Source organism: Natator depressus, chromosome 8 (assembly GCF_965152275.1).
Source record: "Natator depressus isolate rNatDep1 chromosome 8, rNatDep2.hap1, whole genome shotgun sequence".
NCBI classification, from domain to species: domain Eukaryota; kingdom Metazoa; phylum Chordata; order Testudines; family Cheloniidae; genus Natator; species Natator depressus.
Window position 1 is genome coordinate 62,840,632 of NC_134241.1, and position 23,496 is coordinate 62,864,127.

General features: G+C 42.0%; 1 protein-coding gene across 1 annotated transcript in view; it reads right to left on the bottom strand.

The window, feature by feature from the left end:
- The window catches only part of LOC141993008 (complement factor H-like), a 58,783-nt gene extending 50,036 nt beyond the window's left edge, over positions 1-8,747 (bottom strand). The window contains exons 1-3 of the mRNA XM_074962349.1: positions 8,604-8,747; positions 4,571-4,679; positions 2,930-3,112 (exon numbers count right to left, since the gene is read on the bottom strand). Of these exons, the coding sequence (XP_074818450.1) occupies positions 2,930-3,112; positions 4,571-4,679; positions 8,604-8,747 (436 nt within the window). The remainder of the gene's footprint in view (positions 1-2,929; positions 3,113-4,570; positions 4,680-8,603) is intronic.
- Positions 8,748-23,496: the final 14,749 nt, after the last annotated feature.

Here is a 23,496-nt window from a genome sequence, read left to right on the forward strand (position 1 = left end):
TACAATTCATTTAGTGTGGCATAAATAAGAGACATCTGAGTACATGAGTGAATTTCACCTGCTGTCTTGATTACAGCAGTGCTACTTATAGAAATACTGGGACTGCTCACCTGTGTCTGCACTTTGAACTCTGCAGTGTTTTGGGGAATGCACTCAGCCCTGCTGTATCAGGCAGTAGATTATGTACATGGCTAGTCTCCAGAACTTCGTAAAAATGAGAGTGAATATCTTACCATCCTCCTTCAAAGATTTTCATTCACTCTCTTGTTAATGACTTTGTCCTATTTACTGTATATTCAACTGTTTCACCTTTGCAAAGTGGGGTTGGGGATGTCAACGCTATCAAATAATGTGAAGTTGTATATATGAGAGTTTGCTGTAACAGCACTTGACTATGTACAGTATTGAGCATATGTAATATCACCCCACACCAGGGAAGAGTTAAGCTAAAGTGTTGTTGAATATTTAGATTCATTTTGCATCTTACCTTGGCCCTGAGCACAGAAAGCCCAGAGAAGCTGAATGATGAAACAACTCAGCAAAGTCATTCTGGTGGTTGACCAAGTAAACCCAGCACTTGTAATGGCTCCTCTCTGGATTCTGGCCTCAGCAACTGCTTTTAAAGATTGATCGTGCTTTCTAACCCCTCCCTGTTGTTCTGTCTATCACCTCTCTTTCAACATCAAGGTACTAGAGATAACATATGTAAACTCCACCGGGAATACAGTTCAAGGGGTTTTTTTTCAATATCCTCTTTCATTACATGACATTTCTCCCCGCACAGCGTGATCTGGGATATACTTGTACAAAGTACTAAGACATCTACTACTAGGAGTTTAAAAAAAATTCCTCATGTGTAAATATCAGATAAAATGTATTCTGCTGAGACACAGCATTTCACCAGTGGAGGCTGGTATTGTGCAAGTGCGAGTGTTTATCAAACATTGATCAGAAGGTCATTGGCCAAACAGACACTTTGAATTCTGGCGTGAAGCAGCACTGAATGTGGTAAACATATTTTGAAAGAATCCCCCTTGTATGCCAAAGGCTAAGGAAAGAAACATTGTCATCATGGAGTAACTTATCCTGGTGTTTTGAGTGGAGTCAGGATATGGCCAACTAACTACCACCTACAAATGTTACTGTTGTCCGCAGTGTTTCCGATGGACACCTCTGCACAATGTCTGGCAGGGCCTGGCATGGTAACTCATGGTAACTCATGGTAACACATTTTACAAATGAAAATAGGCCAGTATGCTGTACAATCCATCAGCAATTATTGTGATTTATCTCTGAATAAAACATATGGAAATTGCATAGGAGGGAACCTACTGTGCTCCCCCACTTTTACGGTAATGCTGTTTAAGAAGTTGCCAAATAGAATGTGGATGAACTGATTTTTAATTGAGCAATACGCATGCCAGAGCTGGTCAAAAATTTTCAGTCAAAACTGTTGCTTTTAAAAGAGAAATGGGTCTTTTTCTAAACCAAATACTTTCACAGAAAAGTTTGGGTAGCTTGGTTTGAAATTTTTGTTTGGAATTTTTCCAGTTTTTCATAAAAATTGGATATTTAAAATCATGTTTTTTCTACTCCCGTTTTCTTCTTTTTATTAGTAAATACAATAGAATGAATGGTGTCAAAGTCTTTTACCACCACTTTTTCTTTTTTCCATCTTTGGCTTTTCTACTGTGTAACTATTCCAAAGTTGGAGAAGTTTTCAAAATTTACAGAGTGGAAAAAGGAAAACGAGATAGGAAATCGCAGACACTATTCATATACTATTTGCAGTAAGATGCCAAAAAAATAAAATTGGGAGGGTGGATAGGAAAGGAAAACATTCAAAATTTTGAAATTAAATGTATATACTTTGTGAACAAAATGAAAAATTGCTCTATTTCAAACCCTGCAAAATGATAAAACCATCAGATGTCAACACTTTTCACAAAATTGCTTCTCCATTTTTCATCCAGCTCTGGCAGATTTGCTGCGTCAGGGCTGGTACCATAGAAATTAAAAGGACGTTGTGTTATTCTGTAGTTACAAATTGTTATACCCAGCAGGTGATTATACCATCTCTAGTTCTCCCAGCACTTTCATACCCAATAGCAACAAACCAAGCTCCAGGCACAAATTCTGTTTTCCCATTATAGACCCAAGTTGTGCTGTCAAGAATGGCCTGAGAAGCTCTGACCTCTGTTTCTGAGAAGGCTTCTGAGTATTGCCCTTAAATATTCTGTGAATGGATTCAGTAACATCTGAAATAGCCTTAGATACGCCTAGTTACAGACAGTAACTCATTTACATTTTTTAAATTGTTGAGTGACAAATAAATGCCACTTGGTTGTTAAATTAACTCAGGGGTCAGAGTAGGGTAGGGCGAATCTGCCTCACAGTGTCTATTAGCCCCTGAAATGTAATCAGCTTAACCGAGCTGCCATCTGGAAGGCTTTAAATCTGCGTTGTAGTGATCAGAGCAAAGAAGCAGCTCTTTCACGTTCACTTATTCCTATCATTGCAGAGTGCCCTCTACTGAAAGCAGGATATTTGAGATACCCACTAGAGCCCGTTTCTACCTACCCTTGCATTCTGGATAGACAATTGCATTTCCATGGCACTGCACCATAAGATTGAGATAAATTAGTTGCAGGTGCATATCCTGGTTTGCAGCGAAGCTCAAGAAAATCATTACATTTTAGGTATACCCATTGTTCTCATTTGCTGTCCCATTCAACTCTACCATCCGGATTTCCATTTCTTCCACTGAAATAGCACATGGCTCTAAAACAAGAAAAAGAAGCAGTTGTCTTGGTAACCCCCCACACCCCCAGGTAAGCACATTAAAGTAATGTGTTTACACAGGTGATGAGTTTTGTTCAGTGAATCTCTAAATAAACCTCAAAGCCTAAGAAAGCAGTATCTTCTTTACCTAAACAGAGTGGTGCTTTTGTCCAATTCCCATTGTCACAAAAAGATCTGTTCTGTCCTTCCATTGCATAAAATTTTTGGCATTTGAATTCTACAAAGGAGCCAGATGTGTATCCTTTTTCCAAGAATGTAGTTGTGTCTCCATTCTCAATAGTAGGTGGACGGCTACAGTTTTTTCCTGTTTCTAAAGGGAAAAAATAACAATTATAATAATCTTAGGAAAAAATGGTTATGATGTAATTTTTTGGCTTTGGTACAGCATGTGGAAAATGGCTCCTTGTCCAAGGTTAGGGAAACCACTTGTAGAAACCTCATGTGGCTGAGCTAGGCACAATGACCAAAATACTAAGGGCCTTATCCTCAGCTCGTGTAGATTAGTGTTACTTCACCTGAACACAATGGGGCTATGTCAGTTTACACCAGCTGAGGACGGAGCTCTGAATTTCTTGGGTTTTATTCACTTAATTCAGACACTAATTTTTATATGTAATATATTTAGTTGTATATCTCGTATTTCGTACCTACCTTTCTCTTTCACACTCTCGATTATACATATTTGTATTACATACAAAACACCATCAAATGGATGTTAAAAGATTATTAAGATTGCAAAGTGAAGCATTCAAAATACATACATGCATTACATTAAAATCTTTAATAGCATGATCACACACTATTTTTCCCACAGGACCCCTGCCTCATTCAATGCACAGACTGGCCAGTGCTCACTGAATGAGATGACTATTCAATATTTCTTTTCATCCTCATCTTTCTATGTGCAGCCCATTGCCTTATTGGCCTCATTACTCACAAATGCTAAAGGCAGGAGGAAGGCACTATGCAGCCCATCCCAAAAAAGTGCCACTAAATGTGAAGCTGCACAGTGTTTTCAGTTGTTAGAAGCAGTCCCAGGGAGACGGGTAAGTGGGCAAATGGCAGGGGATGCTGTCCAAAGCACACACTTATCACATGGCTCTGCAGTTTAGCACATGGTCATCAAAACCACTATATATTTTCTATATATACAACAAAACTAAGCTAAAAGACTGTTAGGCCTACTATGTGAAGCAACCCAAAAGTTAAGAAATTCCAAAATTAAGGCTGCCTGTATAACCTTAACTTTGCCCCCTGTGTTTATACATTATGACTGGCCTTTAATGCATAATCATACTGTATTTTTTCTAGAGCAACCTGGCCTCATTCAGAGTGAAAGCTGAACAATGACTGAGGCAGCTGTTTCATACTAATTTTTGCTCACAGTGTTCAATGTGAGCTCTGTTTCATTCACTACACATTCTGCAGTGGTCTTGCGCACCCTGACTCATGCAGTAAAAAAACTTCTCATTCACCATCTAATCTGCTCACTGAAGCAGAAATTCATCCAGGCACAGAGAAGCAACACAAGGTCTATGCACCATTTATGCCTTACCTTGTGCTGGCCCTCTGAACAGCAGTGAATTCACCCTGAATGAGGCAAGAGCCCTGTGGAAAATACAGTATACCATCATTTAAGTGATGCCTCTAGAGGGTGATGCCTCATGAGTGATTATCTCTAATGTAAGGGGCAGGTATCACATTCTGTCTTATTATGTGTGTGTGTGTATATATATATACACACATGTATATTAACATTTAGAAATACCTCTTTTATTTTCCTTGTCAGCAATGTCAATTTTATAGTTGTAGTGAGAAATACATTTTAATCTATATCTTGATGAAGATAATGGGTCTGATACTCCACTGCCTTGCATCTTACAAACAATTTACACCCTGCAGAGAGAGAGAGTACAAAGCAGAATGGGCATGTTTTGCAGTGACTCACTATAGAGCAGGTAAATGGCTGCGCAAGATGAAGGACACTGAAAAATCAGGCTCTATCATTTTCATTTTTTCTAGTTTTTTTTTAGCACCGTGTAGCCTCACACAACAGCAACTGGAGACCAAAAATCTGCTTCTGTTCAATGGCCGAAGACATGCACAGCTGATTCAGAGTGACCACACACTGGAATTTATGTGCAGTGAAGGATATACCTTCACAACCCCTTCAGTCAGGAAGTGTGTTAATGGGCACATGGACTTGCCTTCATGTATCTGTAGTAAATCTGCACTGTATTTTGATAATTCAGTTTTTCAGTTTTATTTGATCTCTTGTGTACAGTCAATTAGGTGCATGTAGTGTGCTGAGTGTTCTGGACTGTGACACCTGTACTATTCTGTCTTACAGCTAGAAATGGCAGAAATATCATGTGGCTTTTCTTACTTTTGCTTTTAGAAAAAGACTCTTTTTTTGAGGCCTGGATGCTTGAAAGTTTTTATTCTACATTTGAAAAACTACCTGAAAATCCCCCTTCGATTAATTACAAAGTTGCTGTCAGGAATAACTACTGCCCGTGAAAACTTAGAAGAGAGGAGTGGGTCAAAACAATACTTATAATTGAATTCTGTCTGAATGAAATAGTGTCATAAGTGTGCACAGTACTTTACAGAGCTCAAACAAGGACAAGGTCCCCTCTCCAACGAGCTTACAGTCAAATTCAGACCATCACAATGCACAGGATAGCAGTTCTGGTACCAGGACAGTAGGCTCAGAGACATTGGTCGTTAAAATGACGTAGAAAGTAACAGTGGAAGAGGTGAATTCTAAAGAGGGGGTCTGAAGTAGAGGATCCTTTTTGCACAGAGTGGGCGGCTTTCCCACTGTAGGGAGTATATTGATAGGAGGTGCAAAGCCACAAGAAGCTTACACTTCAATCACAATATAATTGCCAATCACACCTTCCTGGCACTCATGACTCATGCAGGTGGGTGAGAAAGGGTTAAAAAAATATTCAGGGGGTTAGAATTTTGGTCTTGAGCCTCGTTCTTTGCTCCCAGGTTCTAAGGGGCATGGTGGGCGGTGGAGTCAGCATGCTTAGCTCTTGGTTAGGATCTTGGCAGGAGGGAGCAACTTGTGTTTCTCTGTAGCAAATCTTCAGACTCTGAGTCTGAGTCAGTGATAAGTGGGTGAATAATAACTTAGCATGAAGCCTTAGGGGCTTGGAATGAAACCCTGGTGCCATGGAAGTCAATGGCAAAACTCCTATTTACTTCTATGGGGTCAGGTTTTCACCCGTGGGTAGCAGCTGATGAGTTGGGAATGGAATTGCTTCAAGAGCAGTCAGAGGATACTTTAACGAAAAAAATGCCCAGTTGCTAGATGCACTTAACCTTTTTGCCTTTAGGAAAGTGTTCTGTCATTCATTTGGAAGATGGTAAATTTATATGTAACTTCTATTGTGTTCCTGTTTAAAAACTCTAGACATGTTACTATCTTGGTCTGCCTAAGATAAACACCAGAATACCAATTCTAGCAGGTGACTCGTCATGGCAATGTACATTTCTGATGTGAGCAACTGTGCGATCATATTGCTGTGATATTCACCCTTCCTCACCCAGTCCGTCCCTGCTGTTTGTCATCCCCCCTCATTGTGTTGTATCTAATACAGTAACTCCTCGCTTAACGTTGTAGTTATGTTCCTGAAAAATGCAACTGTCATAAACATACAGCTAAGGGTAGCCTAGAATTCCTCCTTACCTGTAAGGGGTTAAGAAGCTCAAATAACCTGGTTGGCACCTGACCAAAAGGACCAATGGGGAAAGAAGATACTTTCAAATCTGGGAAGGGGGGGAGGCTTTGTTTGTACTCTTTGTTTGTGTGTTCTCTGGGGGAAGCAGAGAAGCATCAGGTCAGAAAACTCCTTCTCCTAAAATCATCTTAAAATGAGTCTCAATATTGCAAAAAGAGTAAGTAAATAATGCAAGGCGCATTAGCTTATCTTTTGTTTTTAGCTTATGAATTTTCCCTGTGCTAAGAGGGAGGTTTATCCCTGTTCTTTTTTTTTTTTTTTGGTAACTTTAAAGTTTTGCCTAGAGGGAATCCTCTGTGTTTTGAATCTGATTACCCTGTGAAGTTACCTTCCATCCTGATTTTACAGAGGTGCTTCTTTTACTTTTTTTTCCCTTTATAATAATGTTCTGTTTTTTTAAGAATCTGGTTTACCTATTTGGTTGGTATATTATTCTCAAGCCTCCCCAGGAGAGGGAGTGAAGGGGCTTGGAGGGATATTTTAGGGAACAGGAACTCCAAGTGGTCCTTTTCCTGAATCTTTGTCTAACTCACTTGGTGGTGGCAGAAGTACCCATCCAAAGACAAGGAAGGATTTGTGCCTTGGGGAAGTTTTGAACCTAAGCTGGTAGAAATAAGCTTAGGGGGTCTTTCATGTGGGTCCCCACATCTGTACCCTCGAGTTCAGAGTGGGGAGGGAACCTTGACAGCTACTTTAAGCGAAACAATGTTAAGCGAATCCAATTTCCCCATAAGAATTAATGTAAATAGTGGGGGGTTAGGTTCCTCACACTCTACAAGGCAGCACGAATGGAGGAAGGGGAGATAGCATAGCAGACAGAGACAGACACCCTGTGTGAGAGAGAGAGATTGTCCCTTTAAGTAGGCTGACCCCACTCTAAGTACACTGCCTTTTTAAGTACTGTAACTCCTCACCTAAAGTCATCCTGGTTAATGTTGTTTTGTTGTTACGTTGCTGATCAATTAGAGAACATGCTCGTTTAAATTTGCGCAGTGCTCCCTTATAACGTCGTTTGGCAGCCACCTGCTTTGTCCACTGCTTGCAGGAAGAGCAGCCTGTTGGAGCGATCTGGTGGGGGATTGGAACCAGGGTGGACTGGCAGCCCCCATATCAGCTCGCCGCTCCCCTAAGTTCCCTGTGCTGCAGCCGCCCAGCAGGTTATCACCTGCCTGCAGCTCAGATGTCCCTCCCCCCATTGCCATGTGCTGCTCCTGCCCTCTGCCTTGGAGCTGCTCCCCGGAGCCTCCTGCTTGCGGTACAGGAGGGGGGAGACGGGGGGCTAATGTCAGGGTGTCCCCTTCCCCTCTGCTCCTGCACCCCACTTACCCCATCTCCATGGGCGGGAGGTGACACGACAGGGCTCAGGACTGAGGGAGCTTCCTGGGACCAGCTGCTGTATCAACTTGCTGATCTACTTAAAAAGGCAGTGTACTTAGAGTGGGCAATCTCTCTCTCACACCCAGGGTGTATGTCTCTGTCTCTGTCTGCCATGCTGTCTCCCCTCCCTCCATTCGTGCTGCCTTATAGAGTGTGAGGAACCCAACCCCCCCCCCAATTTACATTAATTCTTATGGGGAAATTGGATTCACTTAACATCGTTTCGCTTAAAGTCGCATTTTTCAGGAACATAACTACAACATTAAGCGAGGAGTTACTGTATTTGGTAAATACAGGGAAAAAAACTATCAACAGTGTGCATTGTGCAACTGACACCTTTGAAATGAATTACCTTGTATTTTTTTAGCAGGGCTTCATTATTTTAGTTCTCAGAAAACAATTATTTAATAGATCAGGGTAGAGAGCAGCAATTAATTGCCCGGTTGCCTTATTTGTCATGCTGGAGGAACACCACACATTAGAAAATAATTAGCCTCCATAGGTCCAGAGATTCCAGGGAGTGAAGGATAAGAACTGCAAAACACATCCTCACTAAGTAAAAGTAGCATTTACTTCCTGAGTGCTCACTCAGGTCCTGAAGAAGGCAAAATAGCCACCAGTTGGTGTGGATTATCCTGGACCAACTCAGTTTGTATTCCCAGAGGTAATTACCTTTTTCATAAATTCCTCATACTTTTTGTAATCGTCTAGAACAGGGGAAGATAATTCTGAACCAGCAGCCTCCTCTGGCAATAATGAAGTGTTGAGTGAAAGCATTAAATATTCCATCTGCTCCACTGTCTGCTGAGCATCCATAGCTGGAGGACCAGAAACTGGAGAGAGAAATTCTTTCAGCTGCTATGTAATGGTTCTGGTACACAGAACAGTGCCAGCTAGAGCATGGCACCCTGATAGAGACCTAGCAGAGTGCTGACTATGTGAATATCACATGGAGACTGGAGAAACACTTCCTAGATTCAAGAAAGTCCACCGCTATACTTGATTTAGTACCATGGCCCAACTCCAAAGGAAGCTATGTCGAGATCTGCTCATGTAAGAGTCATGGTGCCAGTGCGTTAACTTGCACAATAAGGAATCCTGAGTTGCTTCAGATCTCCTGTAAGGAGATCTCAATATGTAGGATCTCACTTCTAGTCTGAAGAAGAGTCAGCACTGGAATGCCAAGGTGGCATTGTACTGCGTGGAGAAGATGAACTGCAGGACCTGGACCAACGTAAGATGGACAGTACCAGAGAAAGCACTGAGGCTTTCCTGATGAAGGGACTTGCTGGAAAATAGAGCTTCAAGACTGGTCTTCCCCCTTTCTCTACTTGGCTAGAGCTCACGACTTCCAGTGACACTCGCCTCTTCCAGTGACAGGAAAATCAGCAGCAGGAAGTCAGGTGTAGGATTTCTTTCCAGTACTCTACCCAGCTGATGATCTGGGTTGGCTCCTCCCCTGATCAATCAGACCTTGTGGAGATAGGGCTTTCCCTAGTCTAGGAAGTGACTGCTCCACACTGCACTATTGACCTCACTCCCAGGAGGGGCCATAGAAGCAGTTTGGGTGCAAGGTTGTCCATCACTCAAAGGCTCAGCTACAACTTCGAGTTCTAATCTGTTCTAATTCAAAAACCCTGCTTAACGTCCCAGAGAGAGAATGGGACACATTCTGCCTCCTAATTGCTGTGCTTGTAAGCATCCCAAATGGCTGATGCCTGCAACTAGATAGGGCTTCTTGTGCTAATTGAGCTAACAAATTAACTATAAAAAGCGAGTAAAAAAAATCATAAAATGTCACAATGACCTAGATCAGGGGTTCTCAACCTTTTTCATTCTGACTCCAATAGGCTATAAAAACTCCATGGCCCACTGTGACGCTACACCCCGTGGTCTTCATAGACATATGCTTATGACATGAATATGGCATAACTAAGTTGTATTTGATGCAAGATGGGTCTTGTGAGATATCCTTGGAAAGGTTCTGATTTAACCAAATATGATTATCCTATTTGTATGCATGTATCATTGCTGTATCTAAAATTAGGAATATAAACTCTGTATCTATTGCAAAATTGTTTGCATCTGGGAAACGCCCATCGGACAGTAGGCAATCAGCCTGAATGGGCCATTAGGAAGAACAATAAGACTTTGAAGATACTAATCTCCCACCTTCCTGAGAAGCTTCCTGAGTTGCTGCTTTGACACTACAGGGTCAGGTGATCATGTCACCTGGTACTAGACTCCCATCTTGGGCTTTCAGTGTTTTTCCTTTAAGAGGGGATGGAGGGGTCAGACTGGGAAACAAAATATTCCCGCTATATGTAAATTCTATTTAAGGCTGGTGAGTGAGTTAATCAAGGTGACTGGTTCTTTACTGAATCCCTGCCCAGGATGACTGCTGGAAACACTTAAGACTGATCTGGGGAGAAGGATGGGGATCCAGGCTGAGAAAGGTCAGCCTATGATGGGTATACCTAGAAATTTGAGCTGCAAGGGGTGCAGTTTACCTTCAAGAAACTCTGCAGCCTGCATAAAACAACATTTAGGGTGAGAAATTACTATTTGTAGCCAATTTCTTTAATGTTATCGAGCCTAGTCTGCGTGTTTTGTTTTATTTGCTCAGTAATCTGCTTTGATCTGTTTGCTATCCCTTATAATCACTTTAAATTTACCTTTTTAGTAAATAAACATCTTTTTTGTTTATTTCAAAACCCAGTTTGTGCAATTCATGGGGGAGGGGCAAAAAGCTGTGCATTGAGCAGGGGGTGTGGGGTGTGATTTTTATGAGTGTGTGCTGTACAGATCTCTCTATACAGCGCAAGACAATATTATTTTGGGCTTACACCACAAAGGAGGTTTGCACGTGAGCTTAATCCGCCCTCACAGAGCTGATTTCAGGCTGTGTCTGCAGTTGGGTGTGGCCACACTTGTGTGTGCTAGAGAAGGCTTGAGGGCCTGGAACAGCAAGGACAGCGTGAGGAAGCCCAGGCTGGTGGAACGGGTGGGCTCAGTGGGACCCAAGTATATCAGGTGGTACCCCAGAAAGGGGGGGGTCTAACCGTCACACCCACCTGTGCCAAAACTACTGGTTGTCGGCATATAAAAGCCAGGGTTGGCGTTGGGGGGGGGAGCAAGCAGGGCAATTGCGTGGGGCCACATGCCACAGGGCCCCTCGTGAAGCTAAGCTGCTCAGGCTGTGGCTTCAGCCCTGGATGACAGGGCTCAGGGCCCCAGGCTTCAGCGCCATGTAGTCGGTCTTTGGCTTTGTGCCCCAGACTCCAGCAGGTCTAACACTAGTCCTGCTTGAAGGACCCCCTGAAACGTGCTTGCAGCACCCCCTCTCCCCCCTAGCAGGGGGACCCAGACTCCTGGTTGAGAACCCCTGACCAAGACAACAAATGTTGATAGGAAAAAATACAAAAGGGAACCAGAAAGACTAATGTAGTCCAAACAATATGCCCTGCCCCATGAAACATGATCTCCTGAAATCAGCCGGGCTGGGGAGGGACAGGACTTCTCCTTCCCCTGCATGGCTGTTAAGGGGAGAGATCAGACCCACCTCCACAGGCACCGCAGAAGTGAGGGTGATACACCCTCACTTCTGCGCTGCAGCAGCCCCAGAGCTGAGCTCCAGACTGTCACCCCACATGGCTCCTGCTGGGGCTGAGGGCACCCGGGCTCCAGACGGGACTTAGGGCTTTCACCCCCTGGAACTCCTGCCTGGACTCAGGGACCTGGGCTGGGGGCTGCCATCTCTCGTAGCTCCAGTCCCTGCAGCTCCTGCCCGGGCTCAGGATTGCTGCCCCACCACCACCTCCCCATGGCTCCAGCTGGGGCTTGGGGCAGCCGGGCTCTGGGCTGCTGTCCCTGATAACTCCTGCTGGGCGCCAGGGCACCCAGGCTCAGGGCTTCTGCCTCCCCGCTGGCTCCTGCTGGAGCTCAGGGCTTCCAACCTGTGGCTCCTGCCAGGCCTGGGGCACCCATTTTTCAAATTGTCCAGGCCATAGGCAACCCCCCTACTACAGAGGGTGTGTGTGTGTGTGAGAGAGAGAAAGAGAGAGAGGCGCTCACATGTTTTATGGAGATTTATCTTTCTGTTTTGTTAAGGACAATTAATGCAAAAACTTCTGTGTACCTGTTTATAGCCATTCATGTGTCCTGCCACCAGAGGGTCATGGACAGTGTAATGACTGTGCACATGCCCTGACGGGACTGACCGATACATTCATATCTGTACTTCAGAGACAGGGAAAGCTCACCAAATGTATGCAAAGTTGTTAGCAGCTTCTTGACTTCATTATTGTTTATTTGATAACTATTCTTCCCCTTATGCTTTCCCCTTTCCCTGCTTTGCACAGTGTATTTTGCATGATCCCTAACTGGTTGACTCCTTCCATGAGAATCTTGTATAGGTCTTATATTGCAGACTGTCATTGAACTCAGTGTCACACCATTTTCTACCTGCCTGCTTGAAGCTCTTCTCAAAGCAATTCCACTGCTTAATGATATCTGACACTATTGTCAGGGAATAGACAATGCCAAACTGAAGCCAGTATGCCTGTCACTGACAGGACCAGAATCTGGTCAACTTTGTATTTAGCTGTGACGCTGAGTACCTTCCCCAGAACTGAGGAAGAGCTCATTGTGGCTCAAAAGCTTCCCTCTCTCTCTCCCGCTCTCTCCCTCTCCCTCCAATAGAACTTGGTCTAATAAAAGATATTACCTCACTCACCTCATCTTGCGGAGATCCAGACCAAGGGTCCACCTAGTCCAGTATCCGGTCTTCCAACAGTGGCCAATACCAGGTTCTTCAGAGGGAATGAACAGAACAGGTAATCATCTAGTAACCCATCCCTTGCAGCCTGTTCCCAGCTTCTGGCAAATAGAGGCTAGGCACACTTCAGAGCATGGTTTTGCATCTGTGCCCATCCTGGCTAATAGCAATTGGTGGCCTTATCCTCCATGAATTTATCAAGTTCCTTTTTGAACCCTGTTATAATCTTAGTCTTTACAACATCCTCTGGCAAACAGTTCCACAGGTTGACTCTGTGTGTGTGTGTGTGTGTGTGTGTGTGTTGTATGAAGAAATACTTCCTTTTTTTTTTGGTTTGTTCTAAACCTGCTTCCTATTAATTTCATTTGGTGACCCCTAGTTCTTGTGTTATGAGGAGAAGTAAAGAACACTTCATTATTTACTTACTCCACACCAGTCATTATTGTGTAGATCTCAATCATATCCCCACTTAGTTGTTTCTTTTCCAAGCTGAAAAGTCCTGGTTTTACTAATCTCTCCTCATATGGAAGCTGTTCCATATCCTGAATCATTTTTGTTACCCCTTTCTGTACCTTTTCCAATTCCAATATATATTTTTTTAGATGGGTGACCAGATCTGCATCAAGATGTGGGTGTACCATAGATTTAAATAGAGGCAATATGGTATTTTCTGTCTTATCTATCCCTTTTCTTATGATTCCCCACATGCCATTATCTTTATTGACTGCCGCTGCACATTGAGTGGATGTTGAGAACTATCCACAATGACTCCAAGATCTTTCTTGAGTGGTAACAGCTAATTTAGACCCCATCATTTTATGTATAGGTGGGATTATGTTTTCCAATGTGCATTACTTTGCATTTATCAACATTCAGTTCCATCTGCCATTTTGTTGCCCAGTCACCCAGGTTTCTGAGACTCTCTCAGATGTGGGAGTCCCAAGTTGAAGTCCCCGTTCTAATGAATTTTTTAGTTAGTTAGGCAGACAAAGTGGAGCAGCTACAATTGGAGACTTGAGAAAGACATATACCAGAATAACTGATTGCCTAGTAGTTAGTGAATCACCTGCATGACCTGACTTCAAGTCCCTGCTCCGCACCAAGCTGTGGACTTAGGTCTCTACCTGTGTGTGCGCGCGTGTATGCACACACGCCATAGGGTACAATGACACCACCACCTGGTGGTGTGTATTTTATGAGAAAGAGCTGACCTGACTTAGGTGCTTAACTCCAGGAAAGCGTTCACAACTGTGTATCCTGAATGGAGAAAAGTGCTCTCAACTGCCACTGAGGGTTAAGGCTTAGGCCACAGCCTTGTCCTTGGCATTCCCTACTGTCTAGCTTAGGTGCCCTCTTGCTCAACCTCCTGGCTTTTGTGAATCCCAGTCTAAAGATACATATACATTTGAGGTGTGGTGCCCAGCTCCTATGTATTTAGCCACACTAACTCAGTCCAACCTAGCACCTAAAAGTAGCCGGTGGTGCTGCAGCACGGGCAATAGCTTGGGCTCACCCCCCCAGGTAAGTAGCAGAGAGTCTGGTGGGGTTGAAGCTAGGCCAAGCTGGTGCTGGTACCTGTGCAGGGCAGGTATGTCCATAGAAGCAGGGAATCCCACCTCCAAGCTCAAATATAGATTACCCTAGGGTGACTGACTCTCCCCGTGCATTGAATAGGGAGCCTGGGTGACTAAATTTGGACTGTGGATTCCACTAGGAGAATCAGTAATGTAAGTGCTAGAGGCAGTCTTGCAATAATGTGAAAAACTTCAACATTCACATAATTTTGGGGAAAATACATGCCTAGTTTTTTTTCAGCTTTTATAGTGTACGTGTGCTTATTTGTGTATGCCACAGGTCCAGAACTTGATCCATTCCCTACATATAGCATCCCCTCAATATTCAGTTTACCTTCATTTATTTGTCTATGTGGATTCTGATAACGATTCATCTCTGTCACAGCACTAGTCTAATTTCCAGTTTATTGCATACAGTGGAAAATAGCAACAAACAATTTATTCACACACTATCAAATGCATGTATCTTGTTGCTATTTAAATTAGCTGCAGGCTTTCATCTTTGTCTCCATTTTTCTACAAATCCTAAGATTCCTTCCCTCTTTACTTCAGATTATGGTGTTAATAAAAAAAACCAAAAAAGTACAAATAACAGACTTTTTAAGAGTGGTAAATGAAACATACAAATCTTTAATTTTATAAAGGAAAAATAATTAAGACACTATGAGTTTAAACTTTAACCAGAGAAGTCAATGTTTTCTGTACAACTGTGCTAGATGACAGGATCATTTTTTGGTTGCATGGACTAAAACGTTTGGAAAAATGATCACCAACAGCTAATACCGATGGGCAGAATTCAAAAACGCCTCCATGCATATTCCAAACTTTCTGGTGTGGTGATTGGGCTAAAAATCTCTCAAGATTAAGGTTTCTAATGAGACTTCCTGGAGTTCCTGATTTGGGCCAGAGGGAAATACTGGTGCTTTCTGTTTCAGCAAGCAGGAAGTATGTAATTCAGGATGTGCAGATGTGTACAATTTCCCTTAAAGTTTCCTTTTCCAAATAGCATAAAAAGCTGTAGTTTGATCTGAGTTTGAACTTATTTTCCCATCTGTTGTTGTTATTTTATGAGTGTATATTTTAAACCATTGTGACCAACGATAAAAAAAGGGACTGAACTGATACATGTAATCAATTTAAGCTAAAATACTGACAAAGGACATAATGTGTGAACATTACAAATAACCGGTCAAAGGATTTTGAGCCTCAGATCTGAGTTAAAATTATCCGCTTGATGCTTCATTTTATTCATCCTGAAGTATCTGTCAGAGAGAGAACAAACAACAGAAAATCAGTTTAGTACATGTCAATTTTTTTAAACAAATATTACGTACAAATCCCCTATGGATTGCACAGGAACAGACTATTGATTTCAACAGAATGGCATAAAACTCATACTGGATGGCTTTAACCTTTTTTGGAAAGTAAATGGGAACAAACTTCATCAAATGTTATTGCAATTACCGCTGAACAGCAGTGGTTCAACTACTTTTCATATTAAAAACTATTACTTATTTTAAAGTGGAACTTAAAAGTAGCACAGAAAACCATACATTGATTTACTACATATTACTGTATTTTATCAGTATCCATGGCATAGTTATTAGCATTTGAAAGTGATGGAATTTTTGGAACAGGGATCTTGAACCTGTTTCATTCCACTGCTTCTTATCAGCTGCTTCCAGCCAGCCTTCTTCATACGTATGCAGGAATTATTTGCTTCTGTTCCCATAATGCTATAAAGGTGGTGTCATTTCTCACACCAGTTTACAAAAGGTGATGTGGGAATTGCCACAATGATATAGTCATCCTAATATGGGAAGAAGATCAGCAATTATGATTCTTCTTTATCAGAAGACAGGAGAACTAGAACAATGTAAGACAATAGATTTTTTCCATCGATAGTATTGTTGTACTGGAGATACAGTAGGTTGCAGTAAGCAGGTCTGATCTATGGGCAGTCACAGACCTCAGTGAAACTGATGGGCATGATACTCATCTTTCATTCAGGTGAAATGAGGAAACAGTTACATGCCCCTTTGTCTAGTGACAGCTGACACAATGGAAACCACTGCCCATGGACTAGACCATATGCAAAGCCTGAGAAAAGGCTAGAGCAATTCTGGTTGAGTGGTTTCTCTAGGGATTGACAATAGGAGGGCTGGGGATTAAAAGAGGGATGGAGGAAGGGAGTGTGTGCGCACAGGTGTGCATGTGTGAGTGTGCCAGAAAGCTATGGAGAGACAGCAATAGAAGTACTGGTAGCATGGCCCTGACAGAAAAGATCTTTTTGGTCAGATGGGTGAATGTAAAGGTAGGCTTGGAATTGTGAGCAAGGAAACTACCTCCTGTTGTCTGATCCAACCATTCAGAGGAACAGGACTTTGTGTCCATTCTTTGTAAATAACAAAGGCTGTGTCATGGAACTACTTGACACAACACCAATTTTTTCCTTCCAACATAAAAAAAGGTGGAAGACCCTGAATATTGGCGAAAGGCTTAGGCTAAAAAGCACAAAGTCAAAGATGGCCAAAAGGAATTAAAACAGCACCTAAAACAGGAGCTGGAGACTTTGCAAAAGATGTTGAAGCGACAGTGGGAGGTTTACCAGAAAGGACTGAGAGATGACATGCAGTCTAAGGATGTGGCTACGCTAGTAGTTATGTTGCTAAGATTTTGTTGCTCAGGGGTGTGGAAAAAATACTCCTCGACCAACAGAACTTTTGTCATCATAAGCGCATTCATGCACAGCGTGATGTCAACAAGAGATCTCACTGCGCTGGTTTGATTATGTCAAGAGGAGAGCTCCCTTCCATCGGCATAACAAGGCTACACAAGCCCTCTGACACCGGCACAGCTGTGTTGGTACAACTGTGCTGCTGTCAGCTTGTAAGTATAGACATGGCCTAAATCTTTCTTCGGGCAGCAGCTACAAAGTATCTGGGCAGACTGAGAAGGCCAGCTGCAACACTCCCACTCTGGACCAACAAGGCAGATAAATGAGGTGACAAGCAAACTGACTCCCATGGATCAGAAGGTTTCAGAGTGGTAGCCATATTAGTCTGTATCAGTCAAAACAACGAGAAGTCCTTGTGGCACCTTAGAGACGAACAAATTTATTTGGGCATAGAGAGTTCCCGGCCAATGGGAGCTGCAGAGGCAGCGCTTGGGGCAGGGGCAGCGTGCAGAGCCCCCTGGCTGCCCCTATGCATAGGAGCCTGAGGGGGGACATATCATCTGCTTCCCAGGAGCAGCGCCAAGGCTAGCAGGGAGTCTGCCAGCCCCGCTGCACGGTGCCGTCAACTGGACAGTCAATAGCCAAGCTGCCAGACTGGACAACTGGATAGTCAGGACAACTGTCCAGACTGGACAACTGGATAGTCAATAGCCAAGCTGCCAGAATCCCTTTTTGACCAGATGTTCTGGTCAAAAAGCCCCACACCTGGTCACTCTACATACAAGCAGGAGTGATGAACAGCCGGCAGGGGCTGGGTGACGAATTTTGAATACAATTGCACAGTTACTCAGGTCAGAAATGTGCATTGTCGTGACAAGTCACCTGCTAGGATTGATATTTTTGTATTTATTTCAGGCAGATGATTCTAGTAATATGTCTACAAGTTTTTTAAGCAGCTGATCAATAGAACATGACTGTTGCTTACTGTTAGAGGTACATATTGGAGTAGGTGACCAGCCATTCTTTGTGCATGTAACTTTGGCTTGCAGATTTTCAGGAACACACACATATGAAATTTCATCACCTTCTTTGTAGGTGGTCCAATAGTTAAATATAAATTTACCATTTTCCAAATGACCAGGAGAACACTTTTCTAAAGAAAAAAAAAGATTAAGTTCAGTTAGCAAATGGAAGTCAGACATTTAACAAAGAAAAACCAAACCAAAACAAATCACCCTTTTCAAAACTAGCTATTTATTTGAAAAAAAAATCTTTCAAATAAGACCTTCTTGCTGCATAGTACTCTAGTACTTTATACTGAAAATACCTTTATTTTCAAACGTGAATCAAAGAGCTTGATCTTTTCCACTGGCCTGAACCTTATGATATCAACTGTGCACAGCTGTAAACAATTACGCAAGATGCAAGGCAGTGAAGAATCAGGTCACATGGGCCAGATTCTCAATTGGTGCAAAACAGCAAGCTCCATCAACCTCAATGGAACTACACTGATTTACACCAGCCAAAAAATCTTGCCCAATATGTTTAAGTAGTGGCGTCTGCACACATTCATTTACAGCAGAGGACATTATCAATCATATTATTCCCTGAAGGTATTGTATTTACAGGTATCACTATGATGTTCATTGAATCTGATTATTAAAACAAAAAGCATCTTTACAGAATCCAAATGATACAGGCACTGAAACACCAACATGTAGGGAAATAGATACCATTGCTGTTGATTGGGTTTGTGTTCAGGCTCAGGCCCTAGCTGAAAAGTTCCATTAATACCAAATAAAAACCAAAGTCAGGTGTAATGGGATTGTTTAAATCTTGCCATTGTGATGGAAATCATATAATCAGCGCAGGATAAACAAGGTGACAGGAGAGGGCCAACAGCCAAAGGAAGTCTCTCTTACTTTCCTTCTCCCCATGCTCAGTCACTGGACTACCGTGATGAAGTGTAAAGGTAACTGTGTTAAGCCCTCCAAACTAAATTCACGTTTGTTTCATGCAGCAGATTGAAATGTATTATTCAGACAGGTTTGGGTTTGGGCTCTTGTTAGGGTTGCCAATTTTGGTTGGACGTATTCCTGGAGGTTTCATCAGATGACATACTCTTCAATTAAAAATTAATCTTTAATTCCTATAGACTCCATGGCAATCCTGGAGGGCAACCCTGGCTCTTATTCCTGCCACATTATGAGACCTGATTTTTTTTCTTCCCTTCCCAATATTATCTAGCAGCATAACATGGTGCTCTTGGCCAGTGGCATTTTTCCCTTTCATCTGAGCTCTCTGGGAGATCTACCATTTCCCACTCATTAGTTATCACCTAAGGATCAAACTCTGAACCTGGTGAACTCAATGGCAGTTTTGTCATTGATCTCAGTGGAGGCAGGATTTTCCCTGAAGGCCTTAAGGCCTCATGGTAAATTACTGTGGATCCCATTACCACTAACTCAGATTAAGCCAGGAGTTTTGCTACAGAGCAAGTTGCTCCCTCCTGCCAAGGGCTAAAGATGCTGCCTTCACAGCTCACTAAGCCTCTGACAGCCTAGGAGCAAAGAACAAGGTTCAGTATCAAAATTCTGATTCCCTGAATATTTTTTAACTTTTTTCCACCCACTTCCATGAGCTATGAATGCCAGGAAAGTGTGACTGGCAATTACAGTGTGATTGAACTTGTGGAGTACTTGTAACTTTGCATTTTCTGTCAGGACACTGCCTATACTCGGAAAGCCTCCCACTGTGTGTACCAACTGTCCTTCTGCTTCAGATCCCTCTTTAAAAATAATTTGCCATAAGAGTCTCTGTCTTGTGACCTTGTACTAGAATTGTCATCCTGTGTAATATGTTGGTCTGAATTCAACTGCAAGATGTTTGGAAAAGGTAACTGTTCTTTTTTGTGCTTTGTGGAAGTCCTATGCACATTCACAGCACTATTTTATTCACAACTCCACACTCAAGGTTGCGATGAAAATATTTCCATTACAAGCATTGTTTGGACCCACTCCTCTCTTTTGACTTTTCATGGGAAGTAGCTTTTTCAAGGAGAAATTTTATAACTAACATAAGGCGGGTTCCCTGTCTTCCTCCCACTCTCCAAGAGTAGAATAAACATTTTCAAACACCTAGATCTAAAAAGTGAGCCCTTTGTTAAAAGTAAAAATAAATAAATAAATAAATAGATCAAAAACACACAAAACCCATTCATAATATTCCTTCCACTTCTAACTTGAAAATAAAACAAGCTACAAACTGAAAAATTCATACATAGGCAGATATTTATACATCCTCATGCCTACTTATTAGAATTTCAGTTTTCATACTAAAATGTCATTGATTGTGTTCACACCAACCAAACCACCCTGGGCTGCAGAGCCCAAGCTCCAGACTCAGCTGTAATCTCTATACAGGTATTTTTACTGTGGCAGTGCAACCTCTGCAAGCCCAAATCTCTTGCTACAAACTTGGAGATTCTCTGCCATGGACTGTGTAGATGTACCTTTTGAGGGGACATGAAAACAGCTGGTCAGACAATAGGACATTCACAGGTGCTCCATGAAAATTTATGCATAAAAGATGGATAAGACTCGTAGATTACAGTTTTCTTCAACTGGCATTCAACATTTTCCACTTAAAATAGAAAGAATCTGGCTTTGTGCACTAATCTAGCTAATGCCCAGGCTTTCTCAAAGACTTTGTGGACTCTTAGGATTCTCTGCCTCTCCAGCTCTGCTCCCCAACCTCCCATTACCCCAATTAGTTACCCTTCCCACCAGAATCAGTCTCCAGCTACCCAGACTATATACATCATTTGTGTGTGTGTGTGTTTCAAAAGGTTGATTGAGAATATTTGACCTGGTAGAGTAAGGGTGTGCCCGGAGTCGGGGAACAAGATTTCTTTTGTTTCAGATTGTAACAGCATATTCAACATTTCAAAATGTCCCTAATGACCTTTCCCAACCCTTCTCGGGGGAGGGGGGTGGTCATGACCCTCTGGTTGAGAAATCCTGGCCTAGTAGTTAGGGCACAGAAGCTGGACTGGAGAGTGAGGAGTAAGGAGGATGCAGCCCCAAGCCTTTGCTTTCCTGGGGGGCTGCTAATCCTTGAAATATACATTATAAAAGGGAGATTTTGATCATACTTGTGCTAATACTAAAAAGAAAAGAACAAAAAAACTAATTTATGCACCCTGCTGCTATTGATTTTGTCCCAGTTTCTAAAGCTTTCACAGTTAAAGTTTAATTAATGTTTTTAGACTTTGAATTGTTGGTAACGAGGGTGCGAATTAGCGGTGTTAATTGCCATTGCTGGGTGCTAATGACAGAACTGCAGTATTGTTTTAACCTTGCATAAACAAGATGTCCAGTTGACCATTTCAAAGCAGAGCACCAAAAAGGAAAGCTAAGTTAGAAAGAGAATATTGTAAGCAAGTTACCCAAACTTGCTAACTATTTTCTGTTAGTACTGCTTCAGAATTATCTTCCATGGTGGTGGATCATCTCTCTTAAAAAATGATAATCAAAGCAAAGATATGAGTATGAACTTGTTCCCTCAGGAGACTTCAGAAGAAAAGGCAAGCATTCCTGAAATCAAGGATAAAACTAATGATGAAAGAGATGACCCACTTTTTCTAACACCTGTCCATACAGAAGGTAGAATGAATAGTAGTGATAAAGAGGATGATGTTGCTGTTAGCGTTGAACAAAATCTGGCTAAATAGCCTACTTTGATAATGGAAGAGTTTTGTACTACAGGTATTGAGAAAGGACTGTTCTATTTTCAGAATCGCAATGACAAAGTTATAGTTTCTGAGTGTCAATACAAATGTCAGAAATGATATCTTTCACCTCTTCTTTTTGAATGAAAACTACCAAATGGAGAGCATCATCAGAGGCATTGGTCGAAGCATTCTAAATCCACAGAAGCAGTATTCTGTTTTATGTGAAAACTCTTTTCATTGCCTAATAATCTTAGCACCTTCATAACCCCAGGCTTTTCCAACTGGAAAAAAGCAGAGGAGAAGACTTGCTCTCATGAAAACAGTGTGGAACATTGCAACGCCATAGCTGCATGGCTAGCATGTTCACAAGGCAAGAATCACATTGATAGGCAGATGGTACAGCTGCGTCTAACACAAACTGCTTACTGGGAAGACATTTTAAGGCATATCGTGACAGTTATTAAGCTTCTTGCTGAATGTGGTTTAGCAGTTAGAGGAATGGAGGAAGTTATTGGCTTTCCTCAGAATGGAAATTATTTAGATATTCTTGAAGCCATCATCGAATTTGACCAGTTTGTAAGACAGCATATTAAACACTGTGGAAACAAAGGGAAAGGTCACCCATCCTACTTGTCGAAAACAAACTGTGGTGAGTTCATTGGGCTATTGGGACACGAGGTTTTGGAATTCATTGTAACTGAAGTCAAACAGGCAAAATACTACTCTTTGATAGTAGATTCAACTCCTGATATTGCCCATGAAAATCAGTTATCTGTCATTTTATGCTACTACTTACATGGCGCCATAAGAGAGGATTTAATTGGGTTTATACCAACTGAAAGCCAGATGGGCAAGTCACTCTTCGAGATCATGAACAGTTTATTGAATGCAAATGACAATGCTATTGAAAACTCCAGAGATCAGTCATACAGTAACACAAGTAACATGTCTGAAAAGTATGAAGATTTTCAAGCTTATATCAAAAAAGAGTAAACCCACTAGCTGTGTACATGCCATGCACAGCTCTTCTCTGAACTTAGCTGGAACTTGCAGGATTGATTGTTGCATGGAAGCCATAAACATTTCAGTTTTGTTCAGAAAGTATCTTTTTTGTGGCATTGCCCAGGTGATGGAAGCTTCTACAAAACAATCTTATCAAAAGGAAACATGGACCTCTCCTTCTCCTAAAAACCCTGTCAGGTATGAGATGGTCCTGTCATGCTGAATGTTGTAAAACAATTGTAGTGAAATATGAAGGCATTCAAAGTTGTTTGAAAGAAATGATGGACAATGTCAAGGAAAATGGTGAAACTCAGAGGAAAGCACAATTGTACAAGAAAGAGTGCAGCATGGAGACTGCTTTTATTAGTATTTTATGGAATGTTATACAAGAAAGGTTTGACAAAACTAGAGTACAGCTTCAAAAGCCAGGTCTGAATCTTCTTGTTCCTGTCAATTTTCTGACTTTCTTTGCAAACATTTGTCACAAGCTTACAGTCTTACTTTGATGATTTTGAGGAGCAAGCAAAACAATTAGGAGGTTATGCTGATAAGTCCAACCACGAAGTACACAAACATACTCTAAAGCAAAAATTTCCTGATGGCAGAAGTGACACTGCTTTGAGGGAAAGGGAAATTCAAGGTTCACTGCTTTTGTGTTATCCTCCATAAGCTACGTTCAGAACTAAAAAGAAGTTAATGGTATACTAATTATCCACAAGGTTTGGTTTGCTTACATTTCTTGATCAAATAAAGTGACGCGAACTACAGGGGAGATGAAAACATGCACTCACACATTTCTCAGT